Below are 22,169 nucleotides of genomic sequence, written 5' to 3' on the forward strand. Positions count from 1 at the left end.
AAGAGAGGCAAACAGAAGATCTGAAGTGGGCTCTGCGCTGAGAGCAGTGAGCCCATTGCTGGGTTCAGACTCACAAACTGGGAGATGGTGACCTGAGCTGAAGTTGGACGCTCAACCGACTGAGCCATCCAGGGCCCCTATCTTTGAAAAAAATTTTTTTTAATGTTTAAATATTTTTGAGAGGCAGGGGAAGACAGAGGATCTGAATTAGGCCCTGTGCTGACAGCAGGGGGCCTGATGCGGGGCTCAAACCTATGAACCAGAGAGAGACCATGACTTGACCAAAGTCAGACGCTCAACCGACTGAGCCACACAGGCCTCCTGACTTTTTTTTTTTTTTTTTTTTAAATCATTCAGGTCTCAGGTCAGATCTTCTCTAACTCCTCCAAATTCAGCTAGGTCTTCTTTTTGAGTTCCCATCAGTGCACTTATTATGCTGACGGATTGTATAATTGGGTACGAGTCTGTGTCTGTTTATGAGCCTGTATTATAAATTCTATGAAGGCAGGGACTTAGGCATTTCATCGGTCTGTATCACAGTGCCTGGCACATGGTAGGCAGGCAGTAAATATGGAAAGAAAAATGAAACAAAATAGAGGGTGTAACTTTCCTAGTCCCACCATAAACCTTAGAGACCCACTCCTTTTTAGAGATGAAGGTGACACCCTGAGGTTATGCAGCTAAGTAATTAACACAGCTGAAAAACAGAACTCCTGAGTCCCGGCCTAGTGTTCTATCACTTTAAGAAAATGTTTTTTTGAGGGAAAAAAAAAAAAGATTTTTTTGCTTATTATAAAGGCATTTGTTTAATGCAGAATATTTGGAAGGTACAGATACACAGAAGGGAGAAAAAGGAAAAATACAATCAGCCTATTCCCACCACCCAGATAGCAACCATCCTTCCAGCCTCTTCTGTGCACAGTGATATGTTTATGTTTGCACTATATCGTCGAGTGATGACGACAGCTTGCATTTACTCAATGCTTGCAGGATAGGCACTGTTCTAAGTGCTTTACATGTGTTCAACTCATTTATTATAGCAATGCTACGATGTAAATACTATTGTCTCCACTTTTCAGATGAGGAAATGGAGGCACAGACGTGATAAGTATCTCAAGGTCACTCAGCTATGAAGTGTTAGAGCCAAGATTTAAACCCTGGCTATCTAGCTTTAGAGCCTATAATTCATTCCGTTCCATTCTGCCTCTATGCGTGGTATTTTGTAATCTGCTTTCTTTTAAAAATTGAGATCAGTTGATAGACAGTCATCATTCTTCTGGGTACAGTTCAATGAGTTTTGATAAAAAGCAAAACCACCACCATAATCGAGATACATGGAGTATTTCCATCAAGAATTTCCATTGTGCCTCTTTGTAAACCATCTCCTTCCCCATTCTCCATGCCTGGCAACCACGGATTTTATTTTCTGCCCTCATAGTTTTGTTTTTTCCTGAATTTCATATAAACGCAGTCATTCCATATTGGTGGTATTTGTATTGTGACATTGGCCCAATTATAATCTTCACATGGTCTTGTTGGGGGAAAAGGCATTGCTTAAATGAAGGATTTCTGATATTTTTTTTCATCTTTTTCTTTCCGTATTACAAATATTTATTGAACCTCTTACAATGCAGGGGGGTGAATGAGGATGAGCAGCTGTGGCCTCAAAGCCCCCTGGTTTGCCCTGTGAGTAGGGGCCGTGGCAGATGATGGTGACACAGTTGATTCTTGTACTTTATCAGCTTTCCTACTGGAACACGTTCCTCCGCATAGAGGTTTTTGCTTCCGTGCCTCTACAGTTTATGCCTTGCTAAGCTTTCAGGTGCTGAGGAACTTTGTGGGGAGAAGGCTCTGGTGGCACACTGCTGTCAGCCTTGCTGACCACCTTGGGTGAACATGCCAGTGAGTGTCATGATGGCAGCTGTTTCCATGGTTACCTGGGTAGTTTTCTCAATTTAGTCTGTTGGTGTGGCTGCCCTGATTTTCTACCCTGTGACTTGAATGATGCAACGGTGGCATTTAAGTAGTAAAATAAAATGGTAAGGTAAGTTGAGGTTGATAGATAGGGTATGAATCTCAAAATTTTGGTGGGCTGCTACTGTTGTTGCAGTATGCTGTCTCTGACACTAGCTGGCATCTTTAATTTTGTTTTCAAGTTTATTTTTGAGAGAGGGAGAGGGAGACACAGAATCTGAAACAGGCTCCAGGCTCTGAGCTGTCAGCACACAGCCTGATGTGGGGCTCGAACTCTATAAACGGTGAGATCATGACCTGGGCTGAAGTCGGACGCTTAACCGACTGAGCCACCCAGATGCCCTGACACTAGCTAGCATCTGAAGAACCTTTCTTTTCTTTCTAAACAGAAAAGTCAAATATGTACTGAGCTCTATCTTCTTTTAGAGACTTTATCAGCAAAATACCCGCAAATTGCTAAGCAGTGTCTGTTCACTCATTTATCCATTCATTGAGCACATTCGCCAATTAACCATTATGTTTATGGTACCCTTCTTGATGCTGTGATATGGCTTATTTCAAAGTAAATTCTTCCTGAGTTTTTCCCTTGGTACTGACTGCCTTTCCTCCCAATTTGGTATCTTTCATCTGTAAACATTTTAAAAACAAATGTCAAGTGAAATAAAATAGTGCAGTGTTATAGGTCCTTGTTCCACTTTGGTGCAGACTTTGCACAAGAAGGGAGAGAGGCACAGGAGAGAAGAGGAAACCTGGTCATGTGATACTGCTTGTCTGGCAGAAGCCTTTTGCTTCTGAGCAGAGAAACCAGCTGTTTACTATTTTGGGTGAATGAGGTTGGTTGGTTGCTACGAGCATTTTCTCTAAGGGAACCCTCTTCTCTTCCAGCTCTACACGTTGAAATCATCCCAGTCCTGCTTTTTGGCATTTGGGTAGAGGAGGGAGGTGTCTATGTTGTGGCCCAGTGCTGACAGGAAGAAATGTTTTCCAGGAGACTTACTGATTCTGACCTTCTGCTGTCACCGCTTTTAACGCCCCACTCCCTAAGTAAACGGGATCTAGCTGTTCTTACAACCCTTAGCACTGCAGAAATGAAGTACCCACCTTTAACCTAAAGAGCAATGCTAATCAGATTTTCAGCAAATAATAAATGGCCTCTTTAAGGAGTGAGGTAAGGAAGACAGGGTTATTGCAACACTGGCCTTTGGAGCCTCACATCTCCCCCAGCGTGCTGGAGGAGAAGACCAAGATTCATCAGCCCACCTGCAGGATTCTGCCACTCTCATGGATTGTCCTGGAGCCGGGAAAGGACAGCTACTCAGCAGTGTGCCTGGCCCCTTATCACAGTTTGCGGGAAGGTTGGCATATTTATCCTGTTGGGGTTTGCATGCTTTTGTTTCCTCCTCAGTTTACTGCAGTCTTTTTATCTCCTCCCTAATTCTCGGTAGCCATCCAAACTTTGACTTTGGGTGGTTTGCTCTCCCACGGTTTTTTATTAAAGTTTGTTGAGCCCTCAACAGGTTGACAACTGAGCATGGTATCGTAGGGTGTGTGTACTTCATGACCTGATGGGACAGTGTTCAGGATGTTTTTCTTGATCCTTTCCTTCTACCCATGCACAGTTCATATACCAGACCTAGATTATGGAAGAAGGAAAAAAAAGCTTTTCTTTATAAGGTGAGATTCTTCCCCTTTATATGGGTTAGATGCAGTGTTTTATCAATAAAATATAGTCTGGCCATAGGTACTATACAAATAAATAGGGAGCTAGTGATGATGACTTCTCTCTGTTAAATACTGAAAGTGGATATATAACCTCTGTCACAACACTAAGATATTATAATTTAAAATAAAATAATTTTTGGAAGCCTTTTGACTTATACTGCATGTTAGTTTGGGTTAGTGTGGACAGTTTGGGCTGGCCTTAAGAAATCTTTTTAGACTTACATTAGAATTCCATCCACATGTATGAAAGATAGCACAGTAGGTTAACACCCATAATGGATTTTTCTTTTGTGAACATCCCTCTTTTGTATTCTGAAACTGCTGAAAAAAAATATTCTTTGGGAATAGAATGGACACATTTGAGTTCTGCAGAAAAGTTCAGTAATTCTTTCAGAACTCTGGGTTATGAAAAAAGGAGAGTAAGGACTCGATTCAAATTCTGTCCGATGTGAATGGAAAAGAATTGTCAACATTTTCCCTCTGCTAGCTTAGAAAGCTTTCTGTTGTCCATTGGCAGAATTTATACACAATCTCTACTATTGATTCATAACTGCTACTCTTCTAAAAACTTAGACATTTCTTTTGAATTCTTGAGATCTCTTTGGGACTTTACTAACATTTGACAGGATGATTTGAGCATGTGGCATCAGCAATGAATGAATCCACTGATGAAGAGACGAGTGATTGTCAGTGCCTGGTTTGCAAAGAGAATGGTTTTAAAAACTGATTGAGAGGCAGTTGGTTGTTCTTTGAAAAGTTTTATAGCCTAGTGTCAGAAGCGTTACAGACTAATGTCAAAGAATCACCCACAGTAGCATTTTATGGAAGATTATCTGAAAGGCAGAGAGAGAGTACGGTTTAGGACTTAAAGTTTTGGGCTGCTACTTTTGGCTTATCGTAACCCAGAAGATTATAGTGTTACAGATTCCCATTGAGAATGTCTTTATTTCAAGTACAGAAGTATATAAGAAATAGAGATGCAGAATTGTCATAAGTATTATCAGAATGGTAATTTTAGACAACTAGCCTAAGCAGTTGACTGTATGTGTTTCTAATTTTATATTGTGCTTAGAACTTTGTACCTAGAATTCTATATGTCGGATCTTGAGAGGACTCATATTATGTTTTCTATCAGTACATATTGTTTTTTAAAAAATGAGTGTCATTTTATGAATTATACAGAAGAAATAGATTGTGCATTAGATAGTGAAAGTGTAAAGGATGTCCAGTATTACTTCTTTTGGGCTTGAAACAGATGTTTGAGGGATAAAGATAGTTCTTCCTTCAAATACTCAAAAATACCCAGTGGAAGACTATTCTCCTCCACTTTTGTTTTATTCTTATAGATATCCCTGATGATAATCTTTTCCTTCTTTCATAGTTTTCTTAGCTCTGGCTTCCTTTTTCCTAATTAAAAAAAAAACAACAAAACAGATTCTAAAAGCTGTCACACATTTTTAAACATAATTGTTTAGGATTATAGGAGCTGTGTGTGTGTGTGTGTGTGTGTGTGTGTGTGTGTGTGTGTGTGTGTGATACTTTTACTATTGTTTTAGTTGACAGTTGGGAATGCCTCGGAGGATAGGGACCACACTTTTTTTTTAATGTTTTTATTTATTTTTGAGAGAGAGCAAGACGGGGGGGGGGGGGAGGGGCAGAGAGAGAGGGGGAGACACAGAATCCGAAGCTGAGTTGTCAGCACAGAGCCCGATGAAGAACTCAAACTCATGAACCGCGAGATCATGACCTGAGCCAAAGTCAGATTTTTAACCGACTGAGCCACCCATGTGCCCTGGGGCCACACTTTTTTATTTACCCCTTATGGCATTAGGACCTATGGGGTTTCCATTATTTTTTTAAGCTTATTTATTTGTTTCAAGAGGGTTAGGGAGGGACAGAGAGCGAGGGAGAGAGAATCCGAAGCAGGCTCCACACCGTCAGCACAGAGCCCAATGTGGAGCTCGGTCTCACAATCTGTGAGATCATGATGACCTGAGTCGAAATCAAGAGTCGGATGTTTAACCAACTGAGCCACCCAGGCGCCCCTGTGGTTTTCATTATTAATAGGATCAGATCTGCATTTTTTAGAAGAAGCCCTCAAAAGGTTGATGTTTTGTGGTTGAATACAACTTGCTGGTACAGCACTGCCCAGTACTATATCTATATTGTCCAATACAGTGGCCACTAGCCACACGTAGCTCTTGAGACTTGAAATGTGGCTGCAGTGACTTGAAATGTGACTGAATTTTTAATTGTATTTAATTTTAAGTAAATTTTTTTTTTTTAAATTTTTTTTTTTCAACGTTTATTTATTTTTGGGACAGAGAGAGACAGAGCATGAACGGGGGAGGGGCAGAGAGAGAGGGAGACACAGAATCGGAAACAGGCTCCAGGCTCTGAGCCATCAGCCCAGAGCCTGACGCGGGGCTCAAACTCACGGACAGCGAGATCGTGACCTGGCTGAAGTCGGACGCTTAACCGACTGCGCCACCCAGGCGCCCCTAATTTTAATTAAATTTAAATAGCATATGTGACAAGTGGCTGCCATATTGGAGGGCACAGTTTTAGACAGTTTGCCAACCTTTCCAGATACCTTCTACTACTCCCTTTCACAGACTTAATTCTTAATTCTATATCTAAGTCAGAGCATATTAGTTAACATTCTTAACCTTATAATACTTCCTATCTCTAGGTCTTGGCTCCCATCTAGTTTTTGGTTTTTGTTCATATCTGTTTTTTGAAGTCCTCCAAAGATGGTTTATATGCTGCTGCTCCTACAAAGCTTTCCTGATCCTTTTTGTACTCTAGTGATTCATCATCTGCAAACTCAAAGCACTTACAACACTGTCTTTGATTATTGTGATTTGTTTTACATTTCTTATCTTCTCTATTATATTTATAAGTTCCTTGAGGGGCCTATATAGTTGTTATGATTGTGTGTGTGTGATAGGCTTAACCATTTCTTTTTTTCTCCCTTTAAAGTGCTTATTAGTGAAGTGTGTTTATACATAGTAGGTGGTTAATATGCATTAGCTGTTAGTCTAGTTAGTTAGTCTAGTCTAGTTACTTAGCCAAAACTGGTATAGTTTGGAAATATGCATGAGCATATTTTTCCTCCAAGGTTTATGAGTTAGAAAAGAAACCATTCTAGAAGAGGGTAATGTAGTGGTTGTTTTTGTTGAGGGTACTGTGTTTCCTGGCACTAGAGGGCAGTGTTATGCCCATAAGAAACTGTGTTTATCCTAAATGACATACATTTTGAGCACTCTGTCCTAATTCAGTTTTATTCAGGCTCATGTTAATAATTCTAGCCTTCAGAAGAAACTCACATCTCTTAATTGTCAGTGATATGAATAAGTAACCTTTCCCCACAATTGCTTGAATTAGTTTCAGAATATGATGCTGTTCCAGGAGATTGGTGAGATTCTTACTGAGAAGAAATTTGGTACATCTGAGAAACACTGGCCAAGGCATTGGGTGTCAGAGATTAATTCCTTGAGGGCTGAAAGCCTTTCTGTGGTAGGCAGCTAGCGCTCCAGCTTTGAGCCTATAGTCAAGAACAAAGTCTTGGTTTGATCTTGCCAATGTGAGTTTGGCTAAATTGCCCTAAGCTTGGCAAACCTGCGTTTTTTATTATATCATGGGTATGATGTCTGCCATCCTAACTCATAGAGTCAAATAAGATCATATGTGTGAAAATAGCTTTGTAAAGTATTATTTAAACATATAGGGTTGTTTTTCTTCTCAGTTCTTACCTTGTACCTAGTACTAAGGCATGTACCTAGTAAGTGATTGGTTATAAATATTATGACATTAATTTTTTATGTTTCTGGTAAAGAATGTACTCTGTTAAAAGTTGATGAGAAATATATTGGTACAATTACTCCCACCTAGGCTGCACACACTGAAAAGTGATTAGTTACAGTAGTTTGACACATATCGTGACCTTCGGTGTTATGCAGCCTTAAAATGAACTGTATGTGAGATATACCTGTGTGTGTGTGTGTGTGTGTGTGTGTGTGTGTGTGTGTGTGTGTAAACTAAATACATATAGCTTTTTTAGTCTTCTCTAGTAGGTTTATTTTTGTGTGTTTCCTGCCCTTACTAATAAAATATTCAGCACAAGCCAATTGCTTTTTTTTGGAAAACCATAGAAAATGGTGTTCAAATATACTTAGCCAAAACTGGTATAATTTGGAAATATGCATAAGCATATTTTTCCTCCAACGTTTATGAGTTAGAAAAGAAGCCATTCTAGAAGAGGGTAATTTAGTGGTTGTTTTTGTTGAGAACAGCCATCAGCCCGGAGCCTTCTCTAGTAAATCATTAGATGCATCAAATAAAACGTTCAGCTGAAGTTCATGCAATCCCACAGTTACCAAACACTCTTGCCAAAGAGAGTTGCAGTCATAATATCTGCAATCGAATCATTTCCTGTTCAGGCTTGCAGGTGAGGAACTGTCTGAAACAGCAGTCCTGTGAGCTTGGTTATGAAGAATATGCCTTGGTGGGAGAGGACCTGATGATATTAAATGACAACCTAGCCAGTGGGATAGAGAGGATACCCAGGGACCCTAAGACTAACCAGACTTGAAGTCATGTGGATCAGGATATGCAAGCCCATTCCTATGCAGTGATCTGAATAAAGCTCCTGTGGGGCATTCAGATATGTGCTGAACACACTCGGGCAGCGGGCCAGGCAGATGGCACATTCCTGTGCTGACCTTCGGAGGCCTGGCAGATTACAAAGCTAGCATTGGAGGCGTGGTTGTGCTCTGGCAGGAACAGCCCCGACAGCCTGCATTTCATCGAGCATTTGGTCCTCCCCAGTTGAAGGGATTCCTTGGGACTGGGTTGGTCTCTGAGTCCACTTAGGGGTTAGCATATATTTTTCATACCCCTTGCCTCTGCCGCCTCTTGAAGTTGATTTTTACTGTCAGCACAGCCCCAGAACTGACTCCCATCCAGATTCCTCCAGACTAGGGATGACCCAGGGTTAGCCTTTGAGATGCCATGAATCCCCCCTACCTTCCCACCCCCCACCTGTCTTCACTGACCCACATTTTCAGGTTTGACTAAGCCTTCCATGTGAGAATAGGTGGGGGCTAGGCAAGTTAGGCTGCAGTCACCTGTCCCTCCTTTTGCTTCAGTGCATCCCTTTGGCTATGTAAAGGAAATTTGGGTGTGATGGACTTCTTAGGCTTCACCTTTCTCCACCCCCCCCCCTTTCCTGTTGCCCTTTTGATTTTTTTAATCTGATACTGAGCCTCTCCTCCCCCCACGCACACACCATTGGAGTCTCCTAAGCTATTTCTGTCGGCTTAATGATCCCCAGCTGTTGCTGTGGTTCTGGCTGTTTTCATGCCTTGATGAGGCAGAAAAGCTAGGGAAAGAGGGGTCTGACTTGTGTGTGTATCACACAGTGTGTCAGACAAGTGTAATGCATTTTTTCCAAACAACTAGGGTGAGGCTTCTTAGGGAGGGATGTTAATACTGAGATGATTTGAAAATGCAGGAGGAGGGAAACTACAAGCTAGTAGCCAGGACATTTTAAAAATAAGTATTCTGCTGGTAGGTGTGGCACCTTCTGCATCCCTCAAAATTGTGCTAGAAAAATGTGGTATGTGGTAACTGCATAATTGTTTGGTTACTTTATATTCTACTTCCATTTTAGCTTTGGAGCTGGAATGTGTTGAAGGAGCCAAATATTTAAATGAAAAGGAGGATTCTGTGATAGGAAAATATATGGCACTCATTCCTGAAGTGGCCAGAAAAGGCATTGATTTCAGTTCTGCTTTAACTTAATGTAGGTTTGTTTCGTAAAATTTTGTGCAAAACCTGCAGTAATGAAATGTTCCACTTGCAAATTTGACCACGTAAACTTGAGGAAATACAAAGTTGCACTCTTCAAACAACATGAACTCCCTTACAGTTACATACACATTCACTTCTCCGATGTCTCTACTAAACCTGGAGGAGGATTGAGAGAGGGAAAATCCTGCAGTAGTTAGATGGGCTACGGTATTACAGTAGACTGGTGTTTCCTTTGTGTATTTGATCTTGGGAATTGAAGCTCTTCCAGCAATTTTAGCTGATAGACTTACAGCTTTCATACTTCATGTGCGGCATGAAATTTAATTTTTGCCTTAATTTTTGCCTCTTTCTTTGCCTTTCCATCTTCTACAGAGAAGAAAAATTTTGCCATTAGCTTTTACCAAAATTTATTTTAAAACACTCTTTTAATTTTTTTGAGACAGGTAAAATTTTATATCACCTAGGCTTTAAGAGGAAAAACTATTGTGTTTTCCTTTAAATACCCATAGAGAACTTTACACATAAATATTTGAAGAACTTCCAGATTTTTGTATGTGTGTATTTTTAACACATTTGGCCAAATTTCTCATTTCTGATCACCTCTCTTTTTCCTAATCCTTGCCCTAAAAAAAAAATTAACTTAAAAAATTATTTTAGGGGCACCTGGGTGGCTCAGTTAAGCATCTGACTTCAGCTCAGGTCATGATCTTGTGGTTCATGGGTTCTAGCCCTGCGTCAGGCTCTGCGCTGACAGCTCAGAGCCTGGATCCTGCTTCCGATTCTGTGTTTCCCTCTCTCTTTGCCCCTCCCCTGCTCACATTCTGTCTCTGTCTCTCTCTCTCTCCCAAAAGTAAATAAATATTTTTAATTAAAAAATAAATAAAAATTATTTTAATCAAAATTTACCTTTTTTCCCCTCAGAATTTCTGTTAAATGTCATTAGTTACAACAAACACTGAAAGTTAATTTCAAAAATATCAAGAAACTAAATAGGATAAGCCTGTTGGGAGAGTTTGAAATACTTTGATAGAAAAAAAAACTTTCTAAATATTTACAGAATTTATATGGAGATACAGGCCTCCTTCATTATTTCAGTCATGAATATTCTATCATGCTATGTTTTTCAAGTCCACATTATAAAGATCTAGAAAGAATAAGTACTCTAATATATTTTTCAGGGAAAGGATTTTTTGTTCCTTCTGGTTTGCTGTAGAGTGACTATCATGTTCCAAATTTTGAATCAGCTCACCTGTCACCCACCCTCAACAAAGCTGGGTGCAAAATGTCAGCACCAATAATACCAACAGAGAATGGCAAATGAGCTTCAGGTTGCCCACATTGCCTGGGTGAACGTGCAGAACTAATGCGGCAGGGAAAACGCTGTTCCTGGGGCCTTTAACGTTGGAAGGGTTTGTTCAGATGGCCCTGCCAGTCTAAAGGAAGCACGTTCCCAATTTATCTACACCACATTCAGACCTCTGGTGCAAGTCCGTGTTCTGCTCAGATCTTGTATGAGGGAGTTGTTTGAGCAGTGCCTTACAGATCCTTAGGAAAGTGACCAGTAACACTGAAGTAGCTGGCAGTTGGAGATCTGCCCGCTGCAATTAGAGAAGGACATTACTTCCAGAGGGAGATGAGCAGCTACCCAAAATGAAATGGTGAGCCCCACATTTTGAGGATATGGGAGAGAGTTTGATTTATTTACTTATTTATGCATAATTATTAATTTTTTTTCTTATGACTCTGGCATTAAATGTGATGTGGTAGAAAAAGCACATACTTTGGTATCAGGCCAATCTGTGTTTGAACTCTGTCCCTGCCTCTTAACTAGCTGTGCATAGTTAGTTAACCTCTCTGAGCCACTGTTTCTTCATCTATAAAATAGAGGTAATACATACCTCAAATAGCTGCTGAGATGAAAGGAGTCACTAAAGCAGTACATCCAACCCAGTGACTGCATAATGTAGGAGTTCAACATATTAGATTCCTCATCTCTTATATCTTCGTTTCCTTCTCAAGAGAGGCCTTTTTCTCGCCTCAGTACCTTTGCACTTGCTATTTATTTCTGCTGCCTGGAACACTCTTTCTCCAGATCTTTTCGTGGTTTATCATATCATTTAGGTTTCTTTATAACAGTTATGTGTGTCTCCTCAGAAGGGCCTTCCTTGTGTACTCTGTGTAAAATTATCACCCCAGTCACTCTCTGTTCTCTTATTCTGCTGTATTTTTCTTCATAGAATGTGCCACTGGAAATTATAACATAAATAACTTTTTATTATGTTTTTCCCACTAGAACATATGCTCTGTGAGGGCAAGGATCTCATCTGTCCATTTTACTGCTGTATCATCTAGCATGGGGCCTAGCATATAGTAAGTAGGTCCCTAGTAAATATTAGTTCCATGAATGAATGAATCATTCGACCCAGACTCTTACTAATACCAGGGAAAAACCAGGGAAGAATACAGGAATGAAGTTGTACCAGGAAGTAGGTGCTTCCTCAGTGTGGATGTTTCTGCCTTGAGAGCCAATTGGGAAGTAGGCCTGCGAAGTTCTCTTGTATCCTTCACCTCCTGTCTCTGGGAGGAGCCCCTTTGAATGACCTTTACATGTGACCACTGTTATCCTGTTAATCTCTAGTCCTTTTGGAATTTTAATGTGGGAAGCTTTTAGATTCTAGAGTTTTGAAATGCCATGTACTATTCACTGAAATCACCTGGATTTCCCCCTTCCTCGTAAGTAGGTAGAGCACTTTTTTTTCCAGCGACATCATGCAGAAAGCACTCTTAATAGTGTCATTTTTAAACATGAGGAACTGATCTGTTTTATGAAGGAAGAGAAACACAACATAGAAGAGTGGCTGAGGGCTCTGGCTGGAGATGGAGATGGAGCTGGGTTCCAGTTTCTGCTTTGCCCTTTACTTACTCTGTGACCTTAGGCAAGTTGCTTAATCTGTCTTATGCTCAGTTTCCTCAACTACAGAATAACAAACACTGAAAGTTATTTCAAAAATATCAAGAAACTAAATAGGATAAGCCTTCCAGGTGCCTGGGTATTAGTTAAGCATCCGACTTTTGATTTCGGCTCATGTCGCGACCTCATGGTTCCTGGGATCGAGCCCCAGGTTGGGCTCTGCACTGGCAGTGTCAAGCTGCTCGGGATTCTCTCTCTCTCTCCCTCCCTGTCTCTGCTCCTTTCCCTGCTGGTGCTCGCTGTCTCTCAAAATAAACTTAAAAAAAAATGATAGTACCTTCCACGTAGCTTTGTTTTAAGAATTGAGTAAGATAGCACATGTGTGTTTTCACCATTTTATTATTTCGCAATACAGAGACCTTTTATCTTACATATTTTAGTGCCTTAAGTTAGATTTTCATAAGCTTATCCTTTGCACATCCATGTCAGGGCAGGTATATAAGTAGCCCAGGTTTGCTACCTACCCCAGGAAGATTAAATAGATAATATTTATCAATTTTTGGTATTACTTTGATATGGAAAGCAGATTATTCGAGAGATAATTTAACTCATGTTTACACAATATATACAGAGATAAAAGAGAAATTTATCGGAGTGCAAAAGGGTTGAATGATTGAGCATATTGATAACCAAATTTGAAATCTCATAGGTGGTTTTTCATATGCGTGATTTTATCTCTCTTCAGGATTACCTTGTGGTCCATTCTATTTGTTTATGCCACAAATCATTTTATGTTTTGAGTTTATTAAAAGGCCCATCATTATTCTTCATAACTAATTAGTCTTTTATAGGAATTAATCAGCAATTTCTTTTGTCCAAGAGATGGTAACATTTCAGTTTCAAAAACCCGACCCTTAATATGTTTTAGTAATTGATTCATAAATCTTTCCGAAGGGAGAGTCAAATCAATGGGTTCTTTTAAATAAGCTTTTTATTTTGGAGTAATTTTAGACTTACAAAAAAGTCACAGATAGTACAGAGAGTTCCCATATACCCTTCACTCAGTTGCCCCTAATGTTAGCATGTAACAATGGTACATTTGTCAAAACTAAGAGGTTAACATTGGTATACTACTAAGTAAATTCCACACTTTATTTGAATTTCAGCTGCTTTCCCACTGATTTTCTTTTTCTATTCCAAGATCCAGTCCAGGATACCACAAGGTGTATGATTTTTAGATGGTGGATCAGTAGGATCCCAGAGAGAATTAACCATGTTTTTCTTACCTCTCCTTCCTCCTTTTGTCTTACTCTGGATCTGAATTTCTGCAGATCTTTTTTTCTCTGCCAACAGATAAATGACCTTTCTGGGTCCTTTAACTACCATTTCTGTATTGACAGCTTAGAATTTCAGGATCATGCTTTGAACACTCACTATGTATTTCATTTTATTAATGAATGGGTACTGATCCTTCTGTCTTTCGCTGGGTCTTGCCCTTTAGACATACCAGGTTGAATGGAGTCGCAGAGGGTGGTTCTTCACTGTCAGAACTACCTTCCAAAAGGAAACAAAGCCCTTCCCTACCCTTTTTCTCCCCTCTCCTCTTCTCTCTTCTTTTTTTCTTCTCTCCTCCCCCCAGCTCCCTCCTGGTCCCCCCTGTCCCAGAACAACATTGGATGTTTTGACATAAGGCCCTTTCATTTTGCAAAGTAAAGCATGTCCTTGGAAGTGTGGTACCAGATTACTAGCCATGTCTACGGTCCTAGAGAAAAGCTATGTTTTTGTGTTATAGTTTTACAAAGCACTTTTCACATACATTGTGGAACTTTTTTTTTTTTTTTAAGTTCAAAGGGCAAGGATTGTTTTTACAAATTGTATTCTAGTGGGAAAATGGAGGCTAAAAGAAGTTAAGTGACTGGATTAGGTAGCAGCAGAGCCAGGATTGTGTCTTGTGATTCTTTCTCTGATGTTCTTGGTCAGTTCTATAAGTGCATTGCATCCACTTGGAACTTATGAAATATTCGTATAACCAACCCCATATGTCTTGCTCGCCCCTTTCCCCAGAAATTATAGTTAGGTTGACAGTAAGCTCTTTCTGGTTAAGGGTAGGGCTAATTATAGAATACACTGGGCCTTAAAAATGCTGTTGTTTGTATTAAAAGCACAAAAGCCAGAAACACAGTTTGGTGCAGTGTACATTGTGCTGACCCATTTAGGCCCGTTTCCCAAGTTGAAGGAAGAAAATGAACCATGAAAGGGTCTAAAAAAACTCAGCATCTGGAAAGCTTGAGGAAATCCTACGTACAACTCAGGAGAGGGAAACAATCCCAGGGATGCTCTCTAGGGTCTGAGAACCAGAAACCAGGGAAGGCCAGGGAAAAGAGCAAGGGAGCGCAGACACCTCTCTTTCTTTTTGTATCTCTCTGGCCTCTATCAGGAAGGACTTGTGAGAAATTACGCTAAATAGGGACCCGGACGAGTACTACTTTTTGGGAATGACACCAAGAAATTACGTGAGGGACACCTGCATGGCTCAGTCAGTTAAGCATCCGACTCTTGATTTCAGCCAAGGTCATGATCTCATGTTCGTGGATTCAAGCCCCACGTCAGGCTCTGTGCTGACCCAGCAAAGCCTGCTCAGGATTCTCTCTCTCTCCCTTCCTCTCTCTGTCTCTCCCCCTCCCTCCCTCTCTCTCTGCCCCTCCCTGGCTCATGCTGTCTCTCTCAAAAGAAGTAAATAAAAACTTAAAAAAAATTTTTTTTTAAATTACTTGAAACTTTAGTACAGACTGATCATGAGGATAAAATATTTTTAAGACCCCATTTATGGCTTCACTATTCTTACCCCATGTAGAAAAGATCTTGTTTCTCTGTGACTTCCAGTGTTGGGTACTATCACCCTTGCATTCCTGTAGCATCTAAAAAGTAGAGAACTACTTGGATTTTATTATTTTTAAAATTTTTTTAAGGTTTATTTATTTTTGAGAGAGAGAGAGACAGAATGTGAGTGGGGAAGGGCAGAGAGAGAGAGGGAGACACAGAATCTGAAGCAGGCTCCAGGCTCTGAACTGTCAGCAGGGCTCGAACCCACGAACTGTGAGATATAACCTGAGCTGAAGTCGGAGCTTAACCAACTGAGCCACCCAGGTGCCCTGGACTTTTATTATTTTTAAGGAACCAGTATTTCTTTTTATTATTTATGCATACATGTATATCACCCATAAGACCAGATGACTGGATTTGTCAGGGACCCTTAGAGGGGCATGTGTATTAGCTAAGTTGCATTTTTCTATGACCTTTTAAGTAGAAGTCTGCATTACAGACATCAGGTCTTTCTTTTCTTTTCTTTTCTTTCTTTCTTTCTTTCTTTCTTTCTTTCTTTCTTTCTTTCTTTCTAATTTTTTTAATGTTTATTTATTTTTGAGAGAGAGAGACAGAGCACAAGCAGGGGAGGGGCAGAGAGAGAAGAAAATACAGAATCTGTGCTGTCAGCGCAGAGCCAGAGCCCGATGCAGGGCTCGAACCCATGAACCATGAGATCGTGACCTGAGCCGAAGTTGGACGCTTAACTGACTGAGCCGCCCAGGCTCCCCAGACATTTTGAGCTTCTCTTTCCCATTAGGTGTAAGAATTCCATGAGAATGAGAACCACGTCTTTTTCATACTTGTAGTACCCAGTACTCTAGTAGCCAACTGTGGCTTTGAGAGGGCAAAAGATCTTGAATGGATGAATTGAATAATGGGAAGAATCTAACTGCTTAGTTAGGATGTGGTGTCTTGAGTATTTCTTTGAAGGTACTCTTCACTCTTGTAACCCAGGAAAGTGTAAACACCACTGAAGGCAGTGACTTTGTTCATTGCTGTATTTCCAGCAGCAAGCAAAATATCTGGCATATATTAGTAGAACCTCATATCTCTTGCATGAATGCCTGAGAAGAGTTTTGACAAGAAACTAGGGAAGAACTAAAGGAGGCATGGATATGAGGCGAATTGGTGTGCTTACCAACTAGTGTGTGAAGCAAATAAACACAAAGTGAATAAATGAACTGCGTGCCCATAACTTTTTTTTTAAGTTTATGTATTTATTTTGGGGGGGGGGGGGCAGGGGCAGAGAGAGGTGGGGAGGGAAAGAATCCCAAGCAGGCTTCTCACTGGCAGTGTGGGGCTTGATGTCACGACTGTGAAATCATGACCTGAACTGAAATCACGAGTCAGATACAACCAGCTGAGCCACTCAGGTGCCCGAATTTATTTATTTTAATACAGTTTGCCCCAAGGTCTCTCTGTGTTTTAAGGAGTTTTAGTATCTTAAATAATTGACTATATATACAGTAGTAAAGAGGATATGTGAAAAGGTGGTTATTACAGAGCATATGGAGGAGAAACTATGAATTCCAGGGTCTGACCTCTCTCATATCCTTCATTCTTTTCTTAAAACCTTAATCATAACTTGTACTTTTGATATGTGATTTGCTGTGTGTTTCCCCACTGGACTGAAAACTTTATATAGGAGCAGAGACCACAGGTGTATCCAGCACTTAACATGGGGCCTGACACATAGTAGTTACTTAGTAAATATTTGTTTGGCGGATGAATGAGAAATGAACAGAGATCTGTGTCTCTATCCCGACTTCCAGTCTGCATTTTGGTGGTGATGCTATAAAGTGACCTAGGCAGCAGAACATGAGGAGTACCCTCTTCTGGGACATCCTTCACCTGTTTTTAATCATACAGTCTAAGGATGGAAGTAGTGAATATTCAGAGAATAGGCTTTAGTTCTAAGTGATGGGTGATGTGGTTTACAATTTGGGTATCACTAAATGATTTTTTAAGGCATGGGAGATAAACAGGTACAAAATACACCAATAAAATCGGTGTAATTCACTGCTGCAAAGATGAGTATTCTAATTATTAGCATTGCTAAGCTCCCCCTAAGGCTAAAACCCACCCTGTTCCTTCTCTGATCATCCCAGTGAAACAGATTCTCCGGTTTGAAGTTAGAGGTGGTGATGTCTGTTGTTGAATTAAGTTGTATTTGCTTATTTATTTTGGGACTGGTACCTAAAGGTTATGGAGGGGAAAACAGTGGACCAGTTACTAGGAGATCCGGCTTTGGAAATGTCCCTGCAGTCAGAATCTTCCTTGAAGAGGTTTCACTGAACAAAGGATGATGCCAAAGGAGGGTTTTGGTTTTTTTGTGGTCATTCCTGTACTAACCCCCTTCCTGTTCTTTTCTGCTTCCCTCATAAATACTTTATCCTCTACTCCAGAAGCCTTTGTGGAATCACTAATGGGTAAATATGAATAAGGGGGAGGACAACCTTCCAAGATGCACATTTCCCTCCCCAGTGAAATCCAGGACCACTGACCAGTGGAAGCCACAGTGCTGGGCTTGAGGACGCATCACTTTTTGATTTTTCTTTCTAGTCCTGAATCATGTATTTGTTTGAGGTGTCCGTTTCTGGGACATTACCCCTTGAATGCCATCAACCCACTTCCATGGCCTTACAGGGCAGAAATATATGATGTTTACTCCTTTGCTTTGATTTCCCAGGAAACCAATTATACAAATAGCAATTGATCACCTTTGTTTGAAACAGGTAGAAAACTTGATTAATTCTGATTAATTCCTGATTAATTTTAGAGACACATGATATATTAAATTTGTGGAATTCAATAACAGTGAAAGGATAAAGACTCATGCATGTACACATATAGGTATTTTTGTTTAGTTTTTATCGACTTGAAGAGTGGAGAAGAAATCTGAATGCTGGTGTATAATGAATAGAGAGATTTTGTCAAATTCCTACTCTTTTGAATCTACTTGGTCTGGCACTGCCTATGAATATGATCATTTGAACTTGTGTCAGATACTCCTTGGTGATGGCGGGTGTGCATTAAATGTACTAGCACATATGGCTCTTAGGCTGTTTACTATAAGTGAGTTATTAAATGATTTCTTCTAAAATGAATAATCCCTAAAGTCTGGGCACATAATAGGCATTTTATTTAGAGTGCTTAGAATTGAGAGGAATTAAGTTAGACTAAGGGGAAATTCATATAGATAACCTATTACTTTGTAGTTGAAAGTTTTAGAAGAAGGATGTGTATATATACACAACCAAACAGATCAATTCTAAAACAAAATCAAGTAGAGACTGACAACTATAGTTTGGAGTTTATTGCTTAGGTCTTTTTTTTTTTTTTTTTTTTTTTTTTTTTAATCCTCCTTATAAACCTTGTTCAAATTGGCAGGGGAGGGTTGTGCAATGTATAAAACAGTACCTATCTATAGTCAGGTTGTACCAATACTCCAGACACTACTGATACAGGGTGAATTCTATTATTTGAATGGGGAACTTGGTCAGATTTCAGATAAGCATGGAGTTTAGAGTTCACTGCTGAGAGGGGACAGGATGGAATTTTCAGATAACTGGACTTTAATTTCATTTAGTTTTACAGATGGAAAGATTTATTAGATAAACTTTCCTCTTTGAGCTAGTAAATTGGCCTTTACTGTGTTCTCCATAGAAAATTTGAGTCATAGACATTTTGCTCTCATGAGGCAACAAGTTTTTCAGTCAAGAAGTTTGCATAATATCCCTTATGGCCCTATATATAGATGGGTTATTTAGGAGGGCTGCTGATTGATATTTCAGACTTATTTTTGGATGATGGCCAGAGTTTTCATTAGTTATTGTTCCTTTGAAGTGTTCAGACTTACTAAATTGTAAGTAAGTTTCTTAAATTTCTAAATTTCTCTATTCTCACAAATCAAATCAATTTGTTGTATTTAATCATTTTCTGGGGTGCCTGTGTGGCACAGTTGGTTGAACATCTTGATCTTGGCTCAGGTCATGATCTCACAGTTTGTGAGTATCAAGTCCCACATTGGGTTGTGTGCTAATGATGTGGAGCCTGCTTGGGATTCTGTCTCTCCTTCTCTCTGCCCTTCCCCGCTTGTACTCTCGCTCGCGCGCGCTCTCTCTCTCTCTCTCTCTCTCTCAAAATAAACTTAAAATTTTTTAAAATCATTTTCTAATAGCTCATCTTACACTGGGCTTTAGAAACACTGTATATAAAAGTTGACAGATATTTTCCCTTTTTTCCTCTTACTTTCTTTCCTCTAAAGAGATGTATAGTATTAAATGCCCATACTCTAGAATCACAAAGACCTGTACTGAATTCTCATGCCAGCACTTTGGAGCTGTGTGACCCAAGGCAAAATTTTGAAGGTCTGATCCTTAGTTTCCTTATCTGTAAAATGGAGATAATAAGTGTACCATCCTCATGGGGCTTTTTTTTTAATTAAATTAAAAGCAAGTCAGTCACTTAACAGGGTCTGACACATAGCAATGCTCGATGACTCCTAGCTATTAACTATTTGCATTTTATTTTTATAATTAATGTTGCTGTTAATCTATGGTTCTAATTTATCTGAAATCAAATTCTTAGATTAATTTAAATTTATTTTACTGAAGTATCACCCAGACTCCTTTGACCTTGGCCTGAACCATCCATTTTCCTCAGTCCCTTTGTCTGTCTCACCAGAGAACCCATCCAGGTGCTCATATTGTATGCCTCTTGTTTCCGCAGCTTCTGGAAGACTCTGGAGAAGCAGAGAAATAAGAAACCCAAGTTCTAGAGTCAGAATGTTTGGGTTCAAATTCTGTTGCACTTCTTATTAGTGGAATAATCTTAGGTACATTACTTCACGCTGGGCCTTATTTTTCTACCTCTAAAATGGGATTAGTAATGCCCATGTTTCTCCGTAGTGGGGTGTTAGATTAAATGAGTTAAAACATTAGAGGACATGGAACGATGTTTGACACAGAGCACACTTTCTATAAATGCCACTAGTGTGGCTGTTGTTTTATTCATTTATTTTGCAAGGCTTTAGGTGTTAATTTATAAAAAAATAATAGTTATAACCTCTTGATTAGATCTCTCAGACTATATGTATTACCATTTTGAGATATAGTTGAATTCAAGAAACAATTATTAAATGCTTACTGTGTATTAAGTACTATGGAGGGCATATAGTAATAAGATATTTTCTCTGCCCTCCAGGAGTTTATAAACTGGTAGGAGAGATAACTACATTCAGGGGTAACTATTACACAGAGTAAACTATTACTATACTTTCTATAACAGATAAAAGGTAGTTGCCAGGAGGTCTAGAGTAATTCTGCATGCTGGGGAGTCAGGAAGGTCAGATGGAAAGGGTAGGTATTTCCAGGTGAAGTGAATAAACAGGCCAGTACATGAGACTTGAGGAAGAGTCATTAGACAGCCTTGATTGGGGTGCTTACAGTGGGAGAGCCCGGGAGTGTTCAGTGCAACATAGCAAAACTGTGGCACCAGTAACTTGGTAAGAGGAGGAGTGTGAGGGAGGTGGAGGAGTTGAAGTTGGCTCAAAAATTTTAATTCTAGTTCAGGAGTCAGGGAGTGGGGGGCTTTGCAGATAGTGCTTCCATTTAGAGAAGTGAGGATGGAAAGTGGGTTAGGTTTTTGGGAGAAAGACACGTTCTACTTTGGTCCTGCTGAATTTGAGATGTAGTCAGGAGCCTAGTTAGAGTTCTGCCATTCTTGGAGGCATTCTTAAAAACTGCTCTATGAATGGAAAAGGCAGGTACTTAAGGTAATGTGATTCCTAATAGATGCAGGTCTCCCTCACATGTGACTTGTAGAGACCTTACAGTTGCAGACTTCTCATGTAAGGGGAGTCTCCCTGGCTCAGGATCCTCCTAGCCCTCCTCCTCTGAACATGTTCACACTTAGCCTTTGAATGCAGGCTGTGCCGTGGTCATTCTGTGTGGTGTGCGGTGGGAATGCCCTTTAGGTTTCATTGGCATTTGAAATAGAGATCACTGACTTTTAACTTCATAAAAATGCCTATGGAGTTGTTTCATTAGGTGATTAGAGTAGAAATAGGAGAAATACTCGTCGCCCTCTCCTACCCCACGTGCGCTTTGACTCATGTAGCTTGGTGGTTTCACCTCAACAGAAAAAAAAGCTCTAAATGAAAGTAAGAGGAAGAAAAGAGTTATATTAATGGTAAAATGTTTTCTGGTCGAGAGAAATGCGTTGCTCAGTTAAAAGTACATGTAATTTTTAGATGCAAAAGAAAAGATTTTACAAATAACCAATACTTCCTGATCTGTGTGAATACCGTGTCTTTGCTGCACTCATGGTGGTAAACACATGCTACCAGGAAGACAGTGTAGACCATCTAGAAAGCCTTTCCTGCTGGGTGTTGGTCCTCATTATATTTCCTTTGAGTTAAGAACTTGTGTTTTTTTAGTCTTAGGAGGAGGATACAGTGTTGTAGGAGGTTTTGAGCAAGAGGCAAGACTTTGGTACTTTGTGGATTGTTATCGCCCTGCAAGACCCTTCGCAACTTCCTCTCGCCGCCCACAGCAGAATACGGAAACCCTGCTGTATCAGGCCACTTCTGCAATTATAGACAGTCCGAGTTAAAGGGACCCTTCTTTCACACTACACCCTTCTGTGCGGGAGACCTTCTCTGCATTTGACAATGTGTCTTTTGTGGTGGAATGCCCAGCTGAACCTCCATGTCTCCTCTCTTTTTGCCGCCCTGCAGTGCTGCAGTTGAAGCTCCAGCAGCGCCGGACTCGAGAAGAACTGGTGAGCCAAGGGATCATGCCGCGTAAGTGCCTCTCTCTCTTTCTCTCAGCGTTTGATGGAGTTGCGTTTTCAACATGGCTCGCATGCCTAGTGTGCTGTG

General features: G+C 40.1%; 1 protein-coding gene across 6 annotated transcripts in view; it reads left to right on the forward strand.

Moving 5' to 3' along the window:
• MRTFA (myocardin related transcription factor A) overlaps positions 1-22,169 on the forward strand; it is a 213,949-nt gene that overhangs the window by 149,091 nt on the left and 42,689 nt on the right. For 4 of the 6 annotated variants that reach the window (XM_086712187.1, XM_086712188.1, XM_086712184.1 and 1 more), the window contains one exon: positions 22,026-22,091. In XM_086712187.1, the coding sequence (XP_086568313.1) occupies positions 22,085-22,091 (7 nt within the window). In that variant the 5' untranslated portion in view covers positions 22,026-22,084. Of the gene's footprint in view, positions 1-3,106; positions 3,330-22,025; positions 22,092-22,169 lie in introns of those variants that run through there. The other 2 variants (XM_086712190.1, XM_086712185.1) reach the window with 1 other exon arrangement.

The sequence above is a fragment of the Puma concolor genome, chromosome B4 (assembly GCF_028749965.1).
Source record: "Puma concolor isolate L17-30 chromosome B4, mPumCon1.1.hap2, whole genome shotgun sequence".
Lineage (NCBI taxonomy): Eukaryota > Metazoa > Chordata > Mammalia > Carnivora > Felidae > Puma > Puma concolor.